Source organism: Leopardus geoffroyi, chromosome A2 (assembly GCF_018350155.1).
Source record: "Leopardus geoffroyi isolate Oge1 chromosome A2, O.geoffroyi_Oge1_pat1.0, whole genome shotgun sequence".
Classification (NCBI taxonomy): domain Eukaryota; kingdom Metazoa; phylum Chordata; class Mammalia; order Carnivora; family Felidae; genus Leopardus; species Leopardus geoffroyi.
This window is the reverse complement of record NC_059331.1, coordinates 101,219,077-101,244,254: the sequence shown is the minus strand read 5'-3', so window position 1 is coordinate 101,244,254 and position 25,178 is coordinate 101,219,077. Positions and strand designations below refer to the sequence as shown.

Sequence of the window (25,178 nt, the reverse complement as noted above, 5' to 3'; positions counted from 1 at the left end):
AAAAAAAAAAAAAAAAAAAAAAGAATTCAGATTCTTAACCATTTTACCATAGGTTTACAGAACTAGAACTGTGAATCACGCTATTTTAAAAATTTAACCTATTAAGTTAGATTTACTTGAATTTACTGGGGGAAAAAAGAGGAAATTAAATGACTCTAAATGAACTTTGAAAGAGCTAAAATTTATGACTCTTCTAAAGATAAGAAAAAGACTATGAAAAATAATATAAAGCAATTGGAGGCCCTTTTTGAAAACTACATATTTCAATTTTAGATAGTACCTAGTAATTTCTTGCTGTGAGAAATGTGGAAATCAGCCTATATATACTCCCCCAAACACTCAATTTTTGTGAACTATTTTTATTCTGTAAAATTTTTCATAGTTTACATTCCATAAATTATACAGTAATTCCCATGACTGCTTAATCTTGGATATGTATTAAATTGGATTCCATGCTCATTAATAGTCCTTTTATTACAGCTCCTTTATATGTGAGTTCTTCATTAATGTCATGTTTTTTGGCTGGGTTTCAGCAAGTAATTTTGGTAATAGTGCTCATTGGTGCTATATTCTAAATTCTTGCAGGCTTAAGACTGTCTACTACTGCCTTTATATATGAAGCACAACTTGATCAAGTACAAACTTTGTAAATATTGTTCATAGTCTCCTCACACCGACGCCAGAAAAGTCTGAGGGCAGAGAAGCACAACTTGATCAAGTACAAACTTTGTAAATATTGTTCATAGTCTCCTCACACCGACGCCAGAAAAGTCTGAGGGCAGAGTAATCTTTAATCCTTGTAGATAAATGCTCCTCTTCTCCTATGCTTGGTTTGTAATCATTCCACCAGTTACTAATATCCTCTCAGTAAGACTTTAATACCCTTTATATGAGATCACGTCTTCCTCTAATTTTCAGGATTTTAAAAAGTCAAGGGAATTCACAATAAAGTCCCTAAAATGCAAGGCTTTCGGTGTTTTTTTTTTTATTTTTTAAATTTTTTCTTTTTAATGTTTATTTATTTTTGACAGAGAGCGCGCGCAAGCGCATGAGCGGGGGAGGGGCAGAGAGAGAGGGAGACAGAATCCGAAGCAGCCTCTAGCCTCCGAGCTGTCAGCACAGAGCCCGATGCAGGGCTTGAACTCACAGACCGTGAGATCATGACCTGAGCCAGTCGGATGCTCAACCGATTGAGCCACCAAGGCGCCCCTCGTTTTTATTTTTATTCTTTATTTTTATTTTAGAGAGAGGGAAAGACACGAATGGGCAAGGGGCAGAGAGAGAGAGGGAGAGAGAAAGTCCCAAGCAGGTTCTGTGCTACCAGTGCTGAGCCTGATGTGGTGCTCAATCCCACAAACCAGATCATGACCAGAGCCAAAACCAAGAGTAGGACGTTTAAATGAATGAACCACCCAAGCGCCCCTGTGTTTTTGTTGTTTTTAAATTTTGGTACTTTATACTATATTCTGCCAAGGTTATCATTCTATTATTTATAATTTTTTCTAGTTTATAGTATTCATTTGCTATATTTACATATTCAACATGTAGTTGTCTCTTCAAACCACATTAAAGTGATTTTTGATATTTTCCCTAAAAGACTTCCCTTAAAAAATTGAGATGAATCTTACATAATGACAACACTGTATAAATGCTTACAAATATACTATATGAGGCAAATATGTTTAAAACTTTTATATGTTTTCTCTGATCCTCACAACAACTGGAAAACTTCATAGTAGTATCTCCATATTACAAATGAGGAAAATGAGTTTCAGAAAAATTAATGAAATTGACCCAAACCACACAGCCTACATGGTAAGTTAGGATTCTAACTCGCATTTCACTTAGAGTTAATAGTTTTTTACCCACTTATATCACACTTGCGTGTATAGTCACCCATCAACTTTCCAGTCTTCCCCCTGTCTTTCTAAAATTATCTTTAAATGGAAGATAAGAAGATTGTTACCAGCAGATTCTAGAAGAAACCATTTTTGCTCTATTCATAAATCTTGAGACGTAAAAAAGATACAAAAAAATGAAAAGTCCATAGGCTCCAAGAAAGACTGAAAATATTAAGAGAGTAGTTGAGAGATCGGAACTGGTTTCAGACTAAATTTTCATGCTTCTGCTCTCCTACAGTAATCTTGCTAATATTTCAAATATGTCTTTATATGAATTCTTAAACAAAAAGGCTTATTGCTGAGACTTAACCCCTTTCTTGCTTCCAATACATTTTTCACTAAAAAAAATTAAAGCCTCTGTTACAGAGAATAAAATTTTACTTGCATATTCTCTTACAGTTTTCTTGTAACATTTTGAGAACATTTCTACTAATTTTGTTTCTTTACAATTCCAGATTATTAAATTGAACGGTCAATCTGAATTACTATATGCAAGTCTTGACGTTGAAAAATCATTTACAATTATATGGCAATGTGCTAAATACTGGGAAAAGCTAAAACAAAGTATCTTTCTCTGCCTTCATGGAATTTACAGTATTGTTAATTATACAGGGACACAAAAGCAGCAATGAAAGAGTTTAAAAACAGAGGGACACAGTTAAAGCAGTGCTAAGGAAAACTTGTAGCAAGCACTAAATGCTTACATTAGAAAAGAGAAAAAGTTTCAAATCATTTAACGCCAGGTCCCACTTCAAGAATCACAAACAAAATAATCCTAAAGCAAGCAAAATGAGTGAAATAATAACAGAAATCAATAAAATTTAAAATAGATAAAACTAATAAAACAAAAAAGCCATTATCAAATGCCTAACAAAATTATCAACACCTAAAAAAATTAACAGTAATTCTTTGGACTCATCCAACTCAAGTATGTAATCAAATTTCCACAACTGTCTTCTATAATCAAATTGCCTCAATTAGTTCACAAATGTCTTTTTTACACTTGGTTTGGTCCAATCAGGATTTAAACTATATCCACATTCACAGATAAACACACACACACACACACACACACACACACACACGCACACAAGAACATTTTATATAATAAATAGCTATTAAACATGAAAACTTAAATGAAACACATTTCTCTAAGAATGTAAATTATCAAAACTGACTCAAGGTATAAAAACTAAATGGACAAATAACCACAAAGGAAATAAAGAGCCAGACTTCAAAGAGGTCCAGGCTTTTTTCTTGGATAAAATACTTAAATCTTTCAAAAAACATAATTTTTATACAGGCATACCTCATTTTACTGCACTTTGCTTTATTGTGCCTTGCAGATACATTTTTTTACAAATTAAAGACCTGTAGTAACTTTGTCCAGCACATCTATTGGTGTTATTTTTCCAATAGCATGTCACTTCATGCCTCTGCATCATAATTTGGCAGTTGTCACAATATTTCAAACTTTTTCATTATTCTATTTGTTATAGTGATTTCTGATCAGTGATCTTTGATGTTACTGTTCTAATTGTTTTGGGGTGCCATTAACTGTACCCATATAAGACGGTGAACTTAATTGATAAATGTGTGTGTTCTGACTGCTCCACTAACTGGTCATTCCTCTTTCTCTCCCCCTAAGACCTCTCTATTCCCTGAAACACAACAATATTGAAATTAGGCCAATTAGTAAGCCTAAAATGGTCTCTTCATGTTCAAGTGAAAGGAAGAGTCACATATCTCTCACTTTAAAAGTTAGAAATGATCAAGCTTAGTGAGGAAGGTGTGTTGAAAGCCAAGATAGGCCAAAAGTTAGGCTTCTTGTGCCAAAAAGCTAGGTTGTGAATGCAAAGGAAAAATTCTTACAGAAAAAAGTGTTACTCTAGTAAACTCATGAGTGATAAGCAAGCTAAATAGCTGGCTTAGTTATTGCTGATATGGAGAATGCTTCAGTGGTCTAGATAGAATATCAAACTAGCCACAACATTCCCTTAAACCAAAGCCTAATCTAGAGCAAGGCCCTAACTCCATTCAATTTTATGAAGGCTGAGAGAAATGAGGAACTGCACAAGAAAAGTTTGAAGGTGGCAGAGGTTGGTTCATGAGGTTAAAGGGAAAGAAGCCATCTCTGTAAGATAACAGTATAAAGTGAAGCAGCAAGTCCTGATGTAGAAGCTGAGTTATCCAGGGAAATCCATTTAAGATAATTAATGAAAATAGCTCCACCAAACAACAGATTTTCAATGAAGACAAAATGGTCTTCTGTTGGAAGAAGATGCCATCCAGGCCTTTGAGAACCAGATTGGACTCAGCTTCAAAGCGTCACAGGACAGGATGACTCTCTCGTTAGCGGCTAATGCAGCTGGTAACTTTAAGTTGAAGCCAACGCTCATTTAACATTCTGAAAATGCTTGAGCCCCTTAAGAATTATGCTCCATCTATTCTGCCTGTGCTCTAGAAATAGAACAAAGCCTGGGTAACATCGTATCGGTTTACAACATTGTTTATTTAAATTTTGAGCCTGGGGTGCCTGCATGGCTCAGTCCGTTAAACGTCCGACTCCAGCTCAGGTCATGATCTTGTGTTCTGTGAGTTTGAGCCCATGTTGGGCTCTGTGCTGATGGCTCAGAGCATGGAGCCTACTTCCGATTCTGTGTCTCCCTCTCACTCTGCACCTCCCCTACCTGCACTCTCTCTCTCTCAAAAATAAACATTAAAAAAATAATTAAAAAATACATTTTGAGCCTACTGTTAAGACCAACTGCTCAAAAAAACAAAAGATTTCCTTTCAAAATATTATTGCTCATTGACAACATACTTGGTTACTCTGAGCTCTAGTAGAGATGGACAAGATTAAAGTTGTTTTCATGTCTCCTAATACAACATCTATTCTGCGGCCTATAGATCAAAGAGTAATTTTCGACTTTCCAGTCTTATTATTTAAGAAATACATTTTCTAAGGCTATAGCTGCCATACATAGTGATTCCTCTGATAGAGCTGGGTATAATAAATGAAAAACCTCCTGAAAAGGAGTCAATATTTTATAGGGCATTAAGAACATTCATGGTTCATGGGAAGAAGTCAAAATATCAACATGTACGGGAGTTTGGAAGAAGCTGTTTCCAGCCCTAGGGAATGAATTTGAAGGGTTCAAGATTTCAAAGGAGGGGTGTCTAGGTGGTTCAATCGGTTAAGTGTCTGACTCCAGCTCAGGTCATGATCTCGTAGTTCATGAGTTCAAGCCCCGCATCTGGCTCTGCACTGACGGTGCAGAGCCTGCTTGGGATTCTCTCTCTTTCCCTTTCTCTCTGTCCCTCTCCCACTTCTGTATGTGCTCTCTCTCTATCTCTCTCAAAATAAAAATAAGAAGTACCTGCTGATATGTTAGAAACAGCATGATAAATAGAATTAAAAATGAAGCCTGAAGATGCAATTGAATTGCTGCAATCTCATGAAAAAACTTGAATGGATGAGGAGTTGCTTCTTGAGGATGAGCAAAGAAAGCCATTTCTTGAGATGGAATCTACTCCTGTAAAGATTGTTGACATGGCAACAAAGGATTTAGAATATTACATAAACTTAGTTGATAAAGCATTGGCAGGATTTGAGAGGACTGACTCCCACTTTGAAAGAAGTTGTACTGTGGTAAAATGCTACCAAATAGTATCTATGCTACAGACAAATCATTCATGAAGGAAGATTCAACGCATGTGGCAAACTTCATCATTTAAGAAATTGCCACAGCCACCCCAATCTTTAGCAACCACCACCCTATCAGTCAGCAGCTATCAAAAGGGAGGCAACACCCTCCACCAGCAAAAAGATTGACTCGCCGAAAGCTCAGATGATGATTAACATTTTTTTAGTAATAAAGTATATTTCAATAAGGTAAATTAAGGTATGTACATTTTGAGACATATGATACTGCACCCTTAAAAGACTATAGTGTAAACATAACTTTTATATGCACCGAGAACCAAAAATTCAACTGACTTGTTTCATTGTGGCATTTGCTTTATTGCAGTGGTCTGGAACTGAACTCACAATATCTCTGAGGTATGCCTGTACTACATGAATCATTCCAAAAGTTAAGCAGAACTTAACCAATTCTTCTTTTATGTAAAAGTTTGATATATAAATATATGACAAAGACAGTCCAAAATAAAGATAGCATTAAAAAAAAAAAAAATCGGGCGCCTGAGTGGCGCAGTCGGTTAAGCGTCCGACTTCAGCCAGGTCACCATCTCGCGGTCCGTGAGTTCGAGCCCCGCGTCGGGCTCTGAGCTGATGGCTCAGAGCCTGGAGCCTGTTTCCGATTCTGTGTCTCCCTCTTTCTCTGCCCCTCCCCCGTTCATGCTCTGTCTCTCTCTGTCCCAAAAATAAATAAAACGTTGGAAAAAAAAAAAATCAGTCTAATCTCACTGCAAAACAATACATTATCAAAGGGAATGAAGCCCAAACATTAACCCATCTGAAGCTGGGTCTTCAGAAAAGGAACCATGAGATGAGGTTTATGAGAAATTATTCCATGGAAAAACACAAGGAAATAGGACAGGGAAGGGAAGGAGGTCATGCAAAATCCCATGGAAGGTGATTTTAGCTCAGTCCCATAGGGCAGTTCTGGAGGCAATGCAAGCCACACCTGAGTTATAACCAATTAATCACTGGTTAAGGGCTCTCTTTAGGAAATAAATTTCCCAGACACTTCCATAGCTTATACATTGGCAAAGCAGGCCCTGGCAGTGTGAGGGCAGCCCTGCAACAAAAACCTTAGAAGACAGATAATGGGAATGAAAATACATCAGGACCCTGTGAACAGGAAGAAGACATGGGCCCTTAGACAAAGCATTAGCATCATCTGCTCTAGGAACTTTAGGACTGGGAAAGTTAAAAATCATTTGGTTTAATTTGCTCTATGGAATCCCCAATAGGTTCAGCAATCTATCATTCCAATCCAATCAGTGTACAGTGAATACCGTATAGCCCCAAAAATGTATATAGAGATTTTAATTAGCTTTTTAGTATCTACTCTAAAATATGAATAACCACTTAAGAATCACCAGATATTTTAAGGAATGCCTTTAATATGAAAGAAAAACACCAACAAAGTCAAATTTAAAACAACTTGGAAGAGATGATAAGATTAAAACTAAAAAAAAAACCCCAATCACTGATATCCTGAGAGAAAAAATGTCATGGCATTCTATTTCTGAAATAAGAATAAGACAGTAGCTTAAAAAAAAATATGAGGACAAAAAGAAATATTTTAAATAAATTAAAATATAAGAAAATAAAAAACCTACTGAATAGAACAGGCATAAGATAAAGTTAAGGAAATCACCCCAAAAGTGAGCAAACAAAAAGATAAAGTCATGGAAAACAAGAGAGAAAATTGATAAGATCAATTTAGAAGGGCAGATAAAAAAGAAGGGAAGGTATCAACAATTAAATATTTCAAGGAAGTTTCCAGACTGAAAGGATCCAATGATAGCTAGCACTCTGAATAAAAACAGACCCAAAAAAGATATAGTATTATGTAATTTCAGAGCAATTTGGTCAAACTACTCTGTAAGCTTTCAGAGAAAGAGGCAAAGAAACAACAATGAAATGGTTTGGACTTTCAAACAGCAACACTGAAAGCTAGAAAGCAATGGAGAAAATCCTTCAAAATTCTGAGGAGAAATCATTTCCAACCTAGAATTTTATACCTAAACTATCCAACAAGTATGAGTAATGAGTAGAGATATTTTAAAAATATGACAGACTTTGGTCAGATCAATATTTGGTGCATCATATTGTATCTATCGTAAAGTGCCAGCAGGGCACTGATTCAGAAATGTTGAGCAAGCTGTCAAAAGATTCAGGTCTGGAACCTGGGAAAATATGCACAGTCACTTGTACATCTGAATCACAAATTAAAAATAACACTGCCCTAAAATATGATCTAGCAAATAAAAATAGTTAACTACTCAATGCAAAGGAGACTCTTCTTTAAATTCATTCACTTAGTCTTTCCACAATACTATGCAGGCTAAAAGAGTTGTGTAAATACCTAATACATTTGAGAATTTGCCATGTGACCTGATAATATAAAACACTCAAAAGACAAGTTAAGATTTTCTTTAGTATATTCCCTCTTTGCCTTCAAAGCGTAGCTCACTGACTCAACTTTTAATCTAAGGCGATCATCTTAACAAAATATAAAAAAGCATTTATGAACAGTGCCTGCACATAAACTCTCAAGTGTTTGCTAAATGAAAGGATTCATGGTCAAAAGTTAGAATAAAAGGAAAAATTATATAAAGTACATCGCTTTACAATCACTAAAATGTTTTTTAAAGATTGCATTATGACATGGAAACACGGTTAGAACACAAGTGAAAAAAAGCATGCAGAGTTTTACATACAATGTATTCCAACTCTGTGCTTTAAAAAAAATCCTTAAAAAAAAGACTAGAAAAATATGCCAAAATGTTAATAATTTCTCATTTCTAATTTTAATTCTAACTTCTAATATCAGTGTTAGGAGTAGGGGCAACTAAGATTTTTTTCCCACATGTTTCCAAGTTGAGTTTAATGAGTATACATTACTTAAGCAGCTATCAAAAATTATACTCTTGTATCCCTTTAAATACTTAATTAGTGAGGACCTCAAATAGCTTTTGTTTTTATGGGTTATATTCACTGATTAGATTTTTATTAGAAATTAAAACATAAAAAGTTTTTAAATATTCATTTATTCATAAGTAATAATGGCAAACGCACTACCTGTTAACATAAATAACATTTTATGGAAAATATTGTATTTTATAGAAAAATGAAAGAGAAGAGTGGCATTGCTTTAAATTTTTATATTCTCAGTATCTGGTTTAATAGAAGACCACTGGATCTAGAATTCCATATCTCCTTCTGCATTTAATTTTTTGCAATAGCATATAACATGTAGCTTCTTAAAAATCTGACTATACATTTATGCGAGAGTGAATTAAAAAAGCAAATATTGATATTAGTATCACAGTTTTTTATTTTATAGTCTTCCTGAAAGGGTCTAAGAGATCTCACTTTCCCTGGACCACATTTTGAGAACTGCTACATTATTCTGATAAAAAAAATTTTCTCCAAAAAATATTGAATGGTGGGTGGTAGCTTGCTGGATCATGAAAAATAGGATGGATGCCTGAGAGTTTTGATTTCTGGGTGAACAGAACCCAAAATGGACCATGCTATATTCAGCCTCCCTTTTTGATACAAACAGTAATGTTTAAGGCTGAGAAGGCAAATGTTTTCCTTTCCCCCTTTAGTTCAGTGCTCTTTCCCTCTAGTTTAGGTTCATTCTCTTTACTGATAGGTTACTGGTAGGTATACCCAGACTTGGAAATTCCAGTCTGAGTGTTAGCCACGAAGGATCATCAGTGAAAGGAAATCTGTATGGCACTCTTTCCCCTTCTCCTTGTCTTCATTTTTTTTTTTTTTTTTAATTTTTTTTTCAACGTTTATTTATTTTTGGGACAGAGAGAGACAGAGCATGAACGGGGGAGGGGCAGAGAGAGAGGGAGACACAGAATCAGAAACAGGCTCCAGGCTCTGGGCCATCAGCCCAGAGCCTGACGCGGGACTCGAACTCACGGACCGCGAGATGGTGACCTGGCTGAAGTCGGACGCTTAACCGACTGCGCCACCCAGGCGCCCCTCCTTGTCTTCATTTTTATATAAAGAGTGTAACACAGCACTAACCTTCGGTATTATAGAAACCACTAAGGATACAAAGAATGCAGAACTCCTTGAACAGTAAAAGACATTCTCACCTTTTAATCATCTGAACCTGGGATTGGAGAAAACATTTTTTAAAAATAGAATTACCGCTTGAGATTTATACAACTTTAATTTGATTGTGAGGTTTTATGTAATCTTTGAAAAGTGTTAATGACTGAGTACCTTTTAATGTGTCAAATACTGTCCTAGGAGCTAAGGATATATTTTCTCCTGTTCACAGAATGTAAACTACCAGAAGGCACAAAATAGTATCTTTCCTCTCAGAGTTACCAACTATGATGCTTCCCACAAGATGATAGTGCAAGAAACATTAGCTGGCTTGAAATAAGGGAGCAAAGCATCTACCTCTTTATTCTTCTCCCAAACCCCCAAATCTGATTATATCTCCACATCTATTTTACTCCAAAAAGACACTTTTCTCTCTCCAGGTCTTGATCATTTTTCTCCATGCTCAGGTCTTTTAACTTCTCTTAACCAACAACTTCATAGAGGCTTCACACAGCAGTCTTGTTTAAAAAACATGTATTTTCCAATGCCACAGGATGAAGTCCATACTTCTTACCTGGTACAGAAGACTGGCTCTAGTTTATCTTCCTGCTCTCTTATTTCTCATACTCCCTTATCTGAAAAGAGCAGTCAGCCATTCTCCCGTTTGCCATGACCTTTCATATGGATGACTTCAGCCATTCTATTCTTTTTGCATGGTGTGCCTCCCTCGATTTTGTCCACTGGATAGATGCCAAATTCTTTCAAGGTTTCTTAGTTTTGGTACTTTCCATGATCACTTTTCCCTAATGCCCATGGTCAAATTAACTGCTTTCCCTCAAATGTCTCCTTGTTCCTTTATTCACACCTCCTACTATGTATATATCATACTGCATAATAGAATGTGCATTTCTTTCCCACTAGACTAAGAGGTCCTTAAGAAAAATGGATAGGTTCTTATCTCTACATCTCTAGTACCTAACACACTCTTTGGCTTACAAAAGGCATTCAAATGTTTGCATGTTTGTCTTACTAAAGGGAGGAATACAGGTGAAATGATTTCTGCAAACAGAGATCTATATGCCATCTAATTTACTAAATAAAAAAATCATACACGGATCCATCATTTGAAACCTAAAGGCATAAAACAGACATACAATATGAACTATATTCTTTCCTTTGACGTGTCTAAACTCAAATTAACTATAATAGAATTACATATTAATTCTGAGACAGAGACACTAAAAACATTTTCTAGTACTAATTTATTAAGATTATAGAAATAGAAAATTAACACACAGCTGTCACCTAATGACCCTGACGTATTTTGAGCATGGTTACACAACCTTAGTGCTAGAAAGGACCGTGGAATTTTATGAATCCTGAAAAAGCATGTAAGGATAAGAAACAATAAACATTCCAAAAATTATATAACAGTTCACAACCAAGTTAAAATCAAATTGTATTGTTTCAAGCTATAATTCTATTTTTAAAAATATTCCCACAATTTCAGATTCAGAAAATCAAAAGTGAGAATACCTTTTTGTTACTGTTCCATGAGAACATAAATATTTTTTTGCATACTCAAGCTACAATAATCAAAATAGTGGCACTGGCATAAAGATAAGACATATAGACCAATGGAATAAAATAGAGAGCCCAGAAATAAACCCGTGCATTTATGGTTAAAAGATTTTCAACAAATGGACCAAGTCCATACAAGAACAGAGGGCAGTCTTTCAAAAAAGGTGCTCAGAAAACAGGATATCTATATGCTAAAGAATGAAACCAGACCCTTACCTAACACCATATACAAAAATCAACTCAAAATAGATAAACGACCTAAACATAAGACCTAAAACTATAAAACTCTTAGAAGAAAAAATGATATTGGAACTGGTAACAATTTCTTGGATAGGACATCAAAGGCACATGCAACAAAAGACAAGTAGTCAAACTGGCCTTCATGAAAGTTTTAAAATACTGTGTATCAAAAGACACTATCAACAGGGGCACCTGGGTGGCTCAGTCAGTTGAGCATCTGACTTCGGCTCAGGTCACCATCTCACAGTTTGTCACCTTTGTCAGCCTAACGATATATACCCCTGGTAGTCTACCTCTCTTTCAAAATAAATAAATAAAAACTTAAAAAAAAAAAAAAAAGACATTATCAACAAAGTAAAAAGGCAACCCACAGAATGGGAGAAATATCTCCAAGTCATCTATCTGATGGGGGATTAATATCCAGAATACATTAGAGAACTCCTAAAACATAACAACAAAACCAACAAAATGGGCAAAGGACTTGAACAGACATTTCTCCAAACAAGACACATAAATGGCAGATAAGCATGAGCATGCTGAGGATGAAAAAGATGCTCAACGTCACTGATCATCAGGAACAACAATGAACAACAAAACTACAATGAGATACTACAATGAGATACAATAGGATGGCCACTACTAAAATAACAAGTGTTGGTGAGGATGTGGAGAAGTACAAACACGTGTGCACTGTAAGGTAAAATGTACAGCCACTATGGAAAACAGTATGATAGTTACACAAAAAATTAAAAAGTTAGAATTACCACAGGATCCAGTACTTCCACTTCTGGGTTTATGACCCAAAGCATTGGGAGCAGAGTCTCAAAGAGATATCTGTATACCTGTGTTTATAGCAGCATTATTCACAATAGCTTAAATGTGGAAGTAATCCAAGTGTCCATCGATGGATAAATGGATAAGCAAAATGTGTTATGTGCATACAACGGAATATTATTCAGTCCTAAAAAGAAAGGAAATTTTGACGCATGTTATAACATGGACGAACTTTTGACATTATGCTGAATGAAATAAGCCAGCCACAAAAAGACAAATACTATATAATTCTATTTACAGGAGACACTCAATTAAAACCAGAGAGATAGAAAGAAGAATGGTGGTTGCCAGAGACTGGGGGGAATGGAAAGTTCTTGTTTAATGGGTATAGAGTTTCAGTTTTGCAAGATGAAAAGAGTTCTGGAGATAGATGGTAGTAATGGTTGCACAACAATATCAATGTACTTAACACCACTGAAACATACACTTAAAAATGGTTAAAATGTTAAACTGTATGTGTATTTTATCACAATAAAACATTGGAAAAAAAAGAATCAATGATAACAATGCCGATTTTCTCCAAATTAATCTACGTATGTAACATCATCCAAACTAAAATACAAGATGATTTAAAAAAGTTAAATAACTCGGTAAGAAACATTTAAAAGATTTGTAAAAATAAGCATGAGAATATACCGGGGAAATTCTGGAAAGGGGTGTGGGGTCAGACTAAGCTTAATGGAGTCACTTAAAATACAAGATTTTTGTGGTAAAAAGTTATTCTTAATGTTTGAAAAATAAATATGTGAGTATAACTGGGAAGTTCCTGAAAGGAACAGTACAGGATGGAGAGTAGATGAACCCCACCAGAGATTAAAATATATTACCTACAATAAACAGTGATATAGTAATTAAAACAATTTGATATTCATGCTGACCAGACATATCAATTTATCTATGAATCTGTAAAGAAAATAAATTTTTAATGCTTATTAATTAGTACTACAGACATAGTGCTGAGAGACTTCTTTTCTTTACAACCACACTGTCAGAACTAAGCTATCTGAAAGTATATGAGACTGGAACATCCCATTCTTGTATGGATGATAGATCATTAATCAAACAGCAACAGGCTTAATTTCCAACTCAGAATTTCAGATAGGGTATCCCAGACACAACATTCCACATTTATCTTAACTGTGTAGTCTCTAAGGAAATAGGACTTTAAGTTTGCTTCTCAGCCCAGCCTGATGTTAATTAACCCCCTGACATCACAGCCTTGCTGTACTTCAAACTTATCAAATATTGCTTCATTTAAATTTTGTCTAAACTCCACCCTTGTCCAAAATCCTATAATAACCCTATTCCTTCTTTATTTAGTAAAATGCTGACAGTTCTTCTGGTGTGTGGTCTCCCTCACAGATGCAAGTTAATTAACCTTTGTCAGCCTAAAGATATATAACCCTGGTGGTCTTTACTGGATCAAAATAAAGGGTTTATTTAAAAAAAAACAACTATGTATGGAAATTTAATACATAATATACATACTATTTTTTTTTTCAATGTTTATTTATTTTTGGGACAGAGAGAGACAGAGCATGAACGGGGGAGGGGCAGAGAGAGAGGGAGACACAGAATCGGAAACAGGCTCCAGGCTCTGAGCCATCAGCCCAGAGCCCGACGCGGGGCTCGAACTCACGGACCGCGAGATCGTGACCTGGCTGAAGTCGGACGCTTAACCGACTGTGCCACCCAGGCGCCCTACATACTATTTTAAATCAAGAAAAATATGGCTTAAGTCAAGTAATGATACTGAAATAATCTTTCAGGAAAAAGATAAAAAGAAGCCAGCTGAATACCTACTTTCTTTCAAATTCCAAATGTTTCTAAAATTTCAATATTCTAAAAAAATGAAATTAAAACAAAACTAGAAGAAAACATCATTACATTTTTTAAAAACTTCGTTTAATGTTTATTTTTGTGGGGGGGAGGGGTGGAGAGAGAGGGAGACACAGAATCTGAAGCTGGTTCCAGGCTCTCAGCTGTCAGCACAGAGCCCAAAGCAGGGCTCAAACACACAAGCCATGAGATCATGACCTGAGCCAAAGTAGGACATTTAACCGACTGAGTCACCCAAGGCACCCCACTTTATCATTTTTGTACCATGAATTGAGATCTTCTCAAAACTCAGAAGCTATTGATTAAATTTCTGGCAATGAAACTGCTGGTTCAAAGACATGTTCCTATATAAAACGTTGAAAAAAAAAAACTACAGCAAAATTGCCAAGAAGTATCAAAACAAAAAAAACAAAAGATTAATATAAAAACAGATAAAGTTAAAACAGGCACCTGGGTGGCTCAGCTGGGTGAGCGTCCAACTTCTGCTCAGGTGATGATCTCATTGTTCGTGAGTTCGAGCCCTACATAGGCTCTGTGCTGACAGCTCAGAGCCTGCAGGCTGCTTCAGATTCTGTCTCCCTCTCTCTCTGCCCTTCCCCCACTCTCACTGTCTCTGTCTCTCTCAAAAATAAACATTTAAAAAATTAAAAAATAAAATAACAGATAAAGAAAACAAAGGATTTGCAGAGAAGAAAATACAATGGTTGAGGATATTCAAATTCCACATTAAAGAGGAATATCTGGGTGACTCAGTAGGTTGAGCATCCAACTCTTGATTTCGGTTCAAGTCATGATCACAGTATCATGGAATCAAGCCCTGCATCAGGCTCTACACTGAGCGTGGAACCTGCTTGAGATTCTCTCCCTCTCCCCCTTCCTCTCCCCACCACTCCCCACCCCCTGGCTCTCTCTCTCTCTCTCTCAAAGAAAAAAAAAAAATTCACATTAAAGAAAACTAAATCAAATGCAGAGATAGTATTTTAACCTATCATAGTGGTAAAAATGTTTAGTAACACACAGTAATGACATGGTAGAGAAAACTGGCACTCCTGCATTCTTTCTCACAATACACATATTTACTGTCTTTTGGAAGGACAATTTGGCAATATATTTTAAAATTTTTAAATGAGTATGACCTGACCCACCATTTCATCATCAGAAATTTCTCTTATGGGGGCACCTTGGTGGCTCAGTTGGTTAAGCGTCCAACTTTGGCTCAGGTCATGATCCCACAGTTCGTGAGTTCCAGCCCTGCCACTGGGCTCTGCAGTGACAGTGCAGAGCCCGCTTAGGATTCTCTCTCTCCCTTTCTCTCTCTGCCTCTCCCCCACTTGCACTCTCTTTCTCAAAATAAATCAATAAGCTTAAAAAAAATTTTTTTTTAAATTTCTCTTATGGACAAAAACAAAGTCATCTGCAAAAATGGTCATGGCAGCCATTGCTGTAAGATGGTTGCTTGTTGATAAGGAACTAGTTAAATAAACAAACAAGGTACATCCATACCACAGAATACTCTGCAGCTGTCAAAAACAATGATCTACATGTGCTAAGGAAAATCTTTGCACATTTGGCAGATTATGATTTTTTTTGCCAGTAATGTGTAGTGGCTACTTTTTAAATAAGAGAAATGTAAAGAAAACAAATGAAAAAACCCAAACTAAAACCATAGATTAAATTTCATGTCTACACAGAAAAGAGTACATTTTCTTTCCCATCTCTCTGTGTATCTTGCAAAAAGGGTAATGTCTATATCAGCTTATACGTATGTGCATCTTTTACTTTACAACAAAGAGATGATGTCCACTTCACCCTTTCAAAACTATTTTCTCCCATAACACAACTTCAGTCATTAAAACTGTGTAAGATAAAGATTTATTTTTATATTTTTTTGAGAGTACGCAGCACAAGGGACAGAGACAAAGAAACAGAGAGAGAGAGAGACAAAGAGAGAGAGAGAGAGAGAGAGAGAGAGAGGGCATCCTAAGCAGGCTCCATGCCCAGCACAGAACCCATGACCTGAGCGGAAATCAAGAGTCAGATGCTTAATCTACTGAACCACCTATGTGCCCCCAGAATGATCTATCTACAATGAAAAGCTGACTAAGTCACTCCATGAATTCTCCATGGAGCCCCAATGCCTATAAGACAAAAACTAAGCATCTTTAATTTACATGATATATATAGGCTCTCCTTGATCTAGACTCTATCCAGATTTCCAGGCTCATATTTCAATACCCCATGCCTTATAATTTATTCTTCAGTAATCTTGAACTACCTATACAGTTCACTAAACATCCCAATGCAGTGGGCTCCTCTATTCCTATTGTCTCCTCTGTCTACACAATACTGTCTTCCCTTCACTATCTGTGCCTCAACCTCTCTAAGTCCCATCAAGCGGGTGTTTTTTATTGGCACAACTGACACCTTGAGCTGGATAATTCTCTCTTGTGGTGGCTGTCCTGTTCACTGTAAGAGGTTTAGAAGTATCTGTGGCCTCCACTCACCAGACACTAGTAGCACTCCCCCTGGTTGGGACAACTAAAAAGGTCTCCAGACATTGCCAACTGTCCCAAGCAACAAAATCAGCTCCAATTAAGAACCACTCTATTAACCTGTTAAAACCTGTTTATCATATATATATAAAATATCTAAAGAAGAATATATAAAGACTAGTTGTAACATCAGTTAACTTTGAGGCAGGCAACTCAGTGACTGAAGTAACTAGGGAGGAAAAAACCTTATTTTTCACTACAGTCCTATATGTTTTTCATCTTATAACTCTCTTCTAACCTCTCCACTGCTACCACCCTAGTCCTACCACCCTACCATTCCTTTTCTTCCTTCTCCTCACCCTCCCTCTTTCTCTCTCAATTAGTATAACTGGATCCTAATCAACTTTTCCCTTTACAGCCTTCTTTCTTCAATCCATTTTTACCAGTCCATTTCACCAGTGTGATCCCTTTAAAAAGACATTAGTCATTTGCTCAAAATCCTTCAGGGTCTTCTCAGTCTCACTCAGAGACAAAGCCAAAACCAGTAAGATGAACCTGAATGGTCTGCCATCCTATCCTCACTCTTCTTTCTCTGATATCTCCTCCTAGTATTTGGTTTCTACAGTTCAAAAACAAACAAACAAATTTCATAAACTCAACATACTGTTTCCCTTGCTGTGTTCTCTCTGGACTCCTTGCTGTTCCTCAAACACATGAGGGTCTCTGCCCCTGCTATTCTGTTGGGAACACAACTCATCTACATAGTCACATGGCTCACTCCCCAACTCCTTCAGGCCTTTACTTCTCAGGGGGTTTTCCCCATTCTTACCCACAGCACCTACTAACGTCTAATATATTACACATTTTACTTACCTTGTTTATTGTCTCTTTTCTCCATCCTGTTCATTGATTCTCAAATCTGAGTCTGCATCAGAATCATCTGAAAGTCTTTTTAAAACAGTTTCTGAATCAAGAGGTCTGGTGGGGGCGGAAGGAGGGGGGGCGTTGAGCCTGAAAATCTGCATTGTTAACAAGTTCCCAGATGATGCTGATGCTGCAGATCCAGGGACATTTTGAGAACCAACATTTTAGAACATAAGCTCCTCCAGGACAGAGATTTTTGTCTGTTTGTTTTCCCTCTACAACCTGGTTCTGAGTCAGTAGTGAGATAAGTAAATGATAAATACGTAAATTTAGATGTCCCTACTCTGTTCTCACCACACCCTCTGATTTGGTCTGCCCTATGGTGCTAAAAATTTATTGAACACTGTAAAAGATAAATGTGACCTATTTGGAAATGGGGTCTTTGCAGATGTAATCAAGTTAAGATGAAGTCATCAAGGTGGACCCTAACCCAATATGACTGGTATCCTTATAAAAAAAAGAGAGAATGCCATATGAAGAGATACAGACAGAAAGAATGGAGGGGAGTGATATAGTGGCAAGTCAAGGAATACGAAGGACTGCCAGTGACAGAAGAAGCTCAGAGACATGAACAGATTCTCCCCTACAATCTAGAGACCATGGCTCTGCCAACATTTGATTTCAGACTTCTAGCCTGAAGAACTGAGATGATGAATTTCTATTGTTTTAAATCACTCAATTTGCCATACTTTGTTACGGCACCCCTAGGAAAATAATACAAGGACCAAGAATGCAAATTACTACACCAAACCATATATAATTTCAAATTTGGCTGTATCTAATTTCCACCAGTTCAAATGTTTTCGTGCAGAGCTTTAGTTGTAAACTAACCAGGTTTCCCATTTCAGAATCTCGCCAACCTAATACTGCTTTTTCCTGCCTTTAATATGTGCCTTCAATGTGCAAGGCAGCTCATACTACAGGTTCTAGATAAATTATTCAGATTTTTTGGTTTCTCCTACTTTCTTACAGGCATCTCTATTTAACAAATATCAACTTCTTTATATGTTTTTCTCCAAGGGACACTTCTTTTATACACACATTGTAGATTTTGGTATGTATTTTCTCCTTGGCCATTCGAATTAGTTGCAAAGTGAAAATTTAAGTACACATTAGATACACATTTAGATTTAAAAAAAAATTTTTTTTTTAACGTTTTATTTTATTTTTGAGACAGAGACAGAGCATGAACAGGGGAGGAGCAGAGAGAGAGGGAGACACAGAATCTGAAACAGGCTCCAGGCTCTGAGCTGTCAGCACAGAGCCCGACGCGGGGCTCGAACTCACAGACCGTGAGATCATGACCTGAGCCGAAGTCGGACACTTAACCGACCAAGCCACCCAGGCGCCCCGATATACATTTAGATTTTAAGATAAAATGCTAACTTCTTTTTTGTAGAATATTCCTTTTCTTTCTTCTCTTCCTTCCTTCTTTTAAAAGAATGACCTTAATCGTAATGAATTTGGAGCAAAAAAATTTTGTCATACTTTTCTTCCCACCTTATTATAGTTTGTACACTAGCGTCTTTATTCAAATCTCAACAAATATTCTAAAAGTAATATGGCTGTATTAGGAAGCTTAAAATTTTAAATGAATGTGAAATGAATTTCACCAAGTTGTCCCTTTTCCATTTAACATTTGTTTACAGCTACAATGTCACAAGAATTCCAATCAATAATTTCATCACACAAAGGCTCTATTTTAAATTACCATGGTTTACAAAATCTATAAGCCGTAAAATGCAATTTTTATCTTAGGGAGCAAAAATCAATATACAAATAGTAAACAGCATATGCCTAAACGACACACTTTTGTATTTCTATGACTGGGTGAAAATTAATTCATTATATGTACCACTAAACAAGTTTGTGATAAAATTCTAAGAATTTCTGGACATTAAATTTACTCAGAAATACAGACTAGTATAATCTATACCCAAAAAAAAGCATATTTAAGAAAAACTGTATCTATCCTATCTATGAATATTAACCACAAAATATTGTTTAAACGCTGAGGCCTAAATAAGAAGATACAGAAAAACACAAATTACAGACATATTTGAGAGAGATTTTTAATAGTTCTCCACCAGTACTTAAAAACCATGCTCCTTTCCTACGAAGATTTTAAATGAGTCATACTTTCCTTACTAAATCACTGTTTTACTTAACATATGGTGAAAAGAGTTAACTGTTTGGTAACTTAAAACTTTATATTCACTTAAATTGCACATCAATATATACTAGCTAGTGGAAAACAAAATAAGTATAGTTTACTATATTCAATACTCAGAACACACAGCATCATGTGCATAAGGCTCACTTGACATTTATCTGATAAGGGTATGGAAAGTTGTTTAAATATCTCCTAAAAATTCAAGTTCCCACTGTCTAAACCTACACCAGAATTAAACAAGTTGAACTTGTGCACAACACTTGTTCCTGGCATCCAGGCCAAGCTATCCATATTCTCTGCTTAACTTTTAGTAAATTAGCATATTTCTGTCCAGGTCACTTTGGCCTAATTATTCACTTTAACGTGTTAAAGTTCTACCTTTATAACTAACTTTTTAATTCATACTGAAGTCAAGTCATGGTTAGCGTAATAGTTTCCAACCCGAAAAGCGTTAAAAAGATATACTACAATATCTATAACGAATTTAGAAAACTAGATATAAATCCAATCAACTTTTACAGAGCATGTGGTGCCTTCTTGTTTATTATTTTAAAAAATAATAAGAGGAGAGTAAGAGCTAGGGAAGAATAAATCCCCACTCCCAAATTACATTCTTCTTTTAAGAGTATATAATTTATCCAAATTCGAAGGCGTATGGCCAACTTGTCAGCACCTACTACTCACACACTCGCGAGGGGGTGCCGGGGGTGGAGAAATAAACTCTTTGCCTCCTTCTCTACCGTGCAAGTGAGCCAAACACACCTGGCTAGCTCACTTTGCCAGAGGCAGTGAAATTTTAAAAAATAAATCAGCCACAAACCTGATGATCCAAGAAAGCCCCGAGGAAGTCCCCCCGGCACTTGGGGAAGACGCTCGCTCGCCCGGCACTCGCGCTGCCCCGCAGCCCGGCGGCTCTCGATGAAGGTGGCCACACCTGAGCCCCGAGTCCGGCCGGACCCACAGGTCTGAGGAGGGGGGCGGGGCGGGGACCGCCCGGCGGGCAGGACCGCTAAGTGATCCCGCCGCGACCGAGACGCAGCTCGAGTCTCACTGCCGCCGCCCGACGGCGGGCAGCGCGCGAAGAGGAGGTGAGGGGCACCAGAGGGCAGAAAGGAAGAACCCACCACCAAGAGGAGGCTACTCGTCAACAAAATAGCGGCCCGGTGGGCAGGCTGCCCCAATGGCAGTTCACAGTGGCGCCGGGAGGAGGAAGTGCCCCGCGCCTCCCTCAGCAGCTCCAAGTCCCCAGCCCCGGCGGCGACCCCGAGACACCTGTTTGGCTGCGCCCGGGTTTGGTTCCACCCTCCACGCTCCCCCAAAAGCACACTCCGCGCTGGAAGGACGAAGGGAGCCGAGACCTTGGACCCGCAGCCTGAGGGCGCCTCCGCCGGCCGTACCTGACATCAGCCGCGGCTCCCTCTCGCCCCTCCTGGGGGGCGGAGAGGGGGACGACAGGAGACCGGCAACCTTAGCTCCTCCCGGCACCGGCAGAAGTGGCTCGTGGCCGCTAGCGGGGGCCGCCCGCTGCCGCCCAGATTATTCCCTGGCGGCGGCGGCGGCGCGGCGGCGGCAGCGGCGGCGGCTGCCGAGGCGGACCCAGCTCGCGATCCCGCCCGCTCGCTCCGCCCCTCCCCGCAGCGCGTCCAGGCCGCGGCCCGCCGACGGCGCAGCCGCCACCCAGGGGTCTCCTAGCGCTGACGTCTCTGCCGCCGCACCAGCCCCAGGGAAGGGCGGAGCGAGAGGGGGCAGGGTGGGGCGGGGTTATGGCGACGTGCGGACGCGGAGATTGGCCGCCAAGCTCACGCCCCGCCCTTCTGCGAAGGGGTCTGGGAAGTCGGGTCTTCTATGAGCAGTAGTCGCTACCCACTTGCGGCTCCTCGCTGCTGGGCTTCTCCTTCCTGGTCCTGGTGCTGGTTTTGCACTAGCTTCCGGACCTTGAGAGAGACTAAGCAGTGAAACTGCAGGGACTGAAGCTGGAGGTACCTGAGGGACCTCTGTGTGAGGGACAGGCTCTAACCCTGCAGAAGTCTTTTGGCCTCTAGCCTGCTTCCCGTTCTTTTTTCTCCTGTCCCCCACTCACCCACCCACCCGCCCCGTACTCTCTGTAGTCAGTATCTCTCTGTCCTTAATGAAAGGAAATACGGCAAGATGAGATATGCAAACGGGTGCTGGGTAACCAGATGTGTGAACCCGGAAGGGTTGAAAACATAGTGGTACCACAAAGCCTTCTGTAGCACACGCGGTTTGGTTCTGTCATTACTTCAGTGCTGCCAGGCAATAACAGGAAGCGCTTCCTTAGCGCTTTGTAAAACTCATCTTTCTTTTCGTTGGCCAAAGGACTTTGAATCAGAAAGCTGTTTTTGGATTAGAGGGAGGAGCCTGTGAGCCACTGAGACAACCCCCACAGCAGTCAGGAGGTGGGGATAAGGTCTTGGCTTTAACCATCCTCTGTCTACAAGGCCTTAGCTTGAGGGTAAGAAAGCTATCCTGCTTCCTTTAAACGCCTTCCTCAGTCAGTTCTTAAGTGCCTTTCAGTATAGCCTTTAGGAGTATAGGCTCTGGGCTGCAATCTTGGTTCCTCCTATTTGCTGTGCAACCCTGGCAAGTTACTTAACATGCCTGGGAGAAATACGGAGCAATGTATGTAAGTTCTTGTTCTTTTTCCTTTAATTTGTTTAGATTCAGCTCTACTGGAGTTTGCCATGATATGCCGTTAATAGATCCAAAGAGATCTTACAAAAGAATTGAAGCACATCTAGTGATTCTTATTTAAACCTTTTATTTTTCAGATGAGAAAAACTGAGGTCAGAAAAACTGATAGACCATTTTAGAGGTGCAAGTATCCTGATGTTCAGGTTAGTACTCTTTTCCCCACCCATCTGTCCAGACTTCTTTCCCTTCCACCCTTACCTGTATTCTCTTCTCTTTCCCAACCTGTGTATGGTTAATTGCCCAGCCTTACCCCCTTCCTTTCCACAACTACTGTGAAACAGGAAAAGGAGACCCTTCCAGAGGTTCGCAGTGTTCCAAACAGAAAGCAAAACAAAAACTCAAGATACCTTACCTAATTTTAATTTTATTGAAAAAAATGTTTAATTGTACTGAAATTTTTAATGAGTAAGAAATAACTTTGCTTTTTCCATTGAGCAAAGATAAGAAACCATTCCAAAAAGATAAGTTCAGCCATTGCATGTCTAAGAAAATTACTGGCAGGAAGTAATATTGATATGACAAAAACTAGATCAAGTCAGCCCCTCCCATCCTATTGGGCATTTTTGAAAATAGCTGTTATTTGTATGAAAACCATACATAGTTATTCAAACAAATAAAAAAAATAACCCACAGATAAGCAGTTTTAAAAATGTGTGTTACATTCTTCCAGATATAAAGAAAAACACATAAAGACATAAAAATACAATATTTCATAAACTGGATCTTATACAGTTCTTTTTTCACTGAACAATATATCATGATTAACATCATTTTTAAAAGTTGTGTTGCCTGTTAATTGCATGTACTATCATTTAACCAGTATTCTATTGATATTTTGTTTTTTTCACCCAAATTTTTGATATTATGAACAACTCTGATGAACTTCCTTTTGCACGTACCTTTGCATAACTGTATAATTATCTCCTTGGACAGATTCCTAGTAGTGACATTAACGTCAGCCAATTCTTCAATGTTATCAACTAGAAAAAAGAAAATTGTGGTTACTTTGAAAAATATGCTTTATATATGAGACTCACAATGACTAGATTCTCCCATTTGAAACAGATAAATCTTGGACAGTATGTTTGTTTGTCTGGTGTGGTGTTTCAGTAATGTGTGTCAAAGCTTGTTGGAGCAGGATAATGTGTGTTGAGGCTCCTTGGAGCAGGGTGGTAGACACTGCTAGTTGTTTAAACCAAAATACTTTCTTCCTTACTAGCAGAACTCTGATTTTTTTTCAGGGTGACAGTGTGTCTAATTAAAAGTATTTGCGGGGGCGCCTGGGTGGCGCAGTCGGTTGAGCATCCGACTTCAGCCAGGTCACGATCTCGCGGTCCGTGAGTTCGAGCCCCGCGTCAGGCTCTGGGCTGATGGCTCAGAGCCTGGAGCCTGTTTCCGATTCTGTGTCTCCCTCTCTCTCTGCCCCTCCCCCGTTCATGCTCTGTCTCTCTCTGTCCCAAAAATAAATAAACGTTGAAAAAAAAAAAAAAAAGTATTTGCTTCTCCAGATTTCTATAAGCCATGACGGGCCATGTGACTTTCAATAAAATGCAAATTGATATTGCTAGGAGAGGCCCAAAGTTTATGGAAGAAATGTCCTTTTAGCCATTGGACCTGTACCTATTTTTGTTGTCTTACCTGGAACAGTGACATGATGCTGGAGGTGGAGCATCCATATTTCAACCATAATAACCAAAGCCCCACACAGTATTAATAGTGTAGGAAGTCAGAGGTACCAGGGTTGTGATTGCTTTGGAAGGTCAGCTTATTAGCTCTGGACTGACCATTTCTAGATTTGTTGTTATGTGAGGAAAAATAAATCCCTCCTATTTAAGGTTTTGTTGTTTGGGTTTTCTGTTATAAGTACTGAATACAATTCCAAATTGATACAACACGATAGGACAAGTCATAATTTATTTGGCACTGTATGTAGAATTTTTTAACAGGGTGAAATAAAAATAAGGACACAAAATGGGAACAAATAAACAACAACTATAAAGAAGCCACTCTTTAATACACTTAGTTTCCTTTAAATATCTACATGTTATAATGAGGTTAACAAATCATTTTGTAATAATTAGATTAACTTCTGTAAATTAAATTATATTCACTGATATAGTGGCTTTAAAATATGTCCACAAGTTCTTTGATGCTTCTTCCTTCAAAAGGTGGAACTTAATTCCTCTCACCTTGAGATTGGACTGTGTTTAGTGACTTGTTCTCATGAATAGAATGTAGAAATGATGTAGTGAGACTTCTTAGAGAAGATCTTAAAGCATATGCCAGCTTTTTTCTTCTCTCTCTGGGATTGCTTGCTGGGGAAAGATGGTTGTCAAGTCACAAGACTCTTAGGCAACTTTAGAGAGGCCCACATTATGAGTAATTAAGGTTTCTGGCCAACAGCCATTGAGGAACCAAGGACTCCTGAGGATAGCCATGTAAGTGAACTTGGAAGCATATGCTCCAACCCTAGTCAAGCCTTCAGATGACTGCATCCTTCATCAACATCTTTACTGACCTTAGGAGAGATCCTGAGCCAGAACCACTCAGTTAAGCTGCTCCCAAATTCCTGGCCCACAGAAACTATAGGATAATATATGTTTGTTGTTTTAAGCCATTAAATTTGGGGATAAATTGTTATAGAGTAAAGATAACTAATATAGCTGGGTATAATAGAGCCTAGCACAATGGCTGACACATACATAGGTGTTTAA

General features: G+C 38.1%; 1 protein-coding gene across 4 annotated transcripts in view; it reads right to left on the bottom strand.

Moving 5' to 3' along the window:
* The window catches only part of C1GALT1 (core 1 synthase, glycoprotein-N-acetylgalactosamine 3-beta-galactosyltransferase 1), a 42,668-nt gene extending 21,177 nt beyond the window's left edge, over positions 1-21,491 (bottom strand). The window contains exon 1 of one of the 4 annotated variants that reach the window (XM_045494876.1): positions 21,150-21,491. In XM_045494876.1, coding sequence (XP_045350832.1) covers positions 21,150-21,156 — 7 coding nt within the window. In that variant the 5' untranslated portion in view covers positions 21,157-21,491. The other 3 variants (XM_045494878.1, XM_045494877.1, XM_045494879.1) reach the window with 3 other exon arrangements.
* Positions 21,492-25,178: the final 3,687 nt, after the last annotated feature.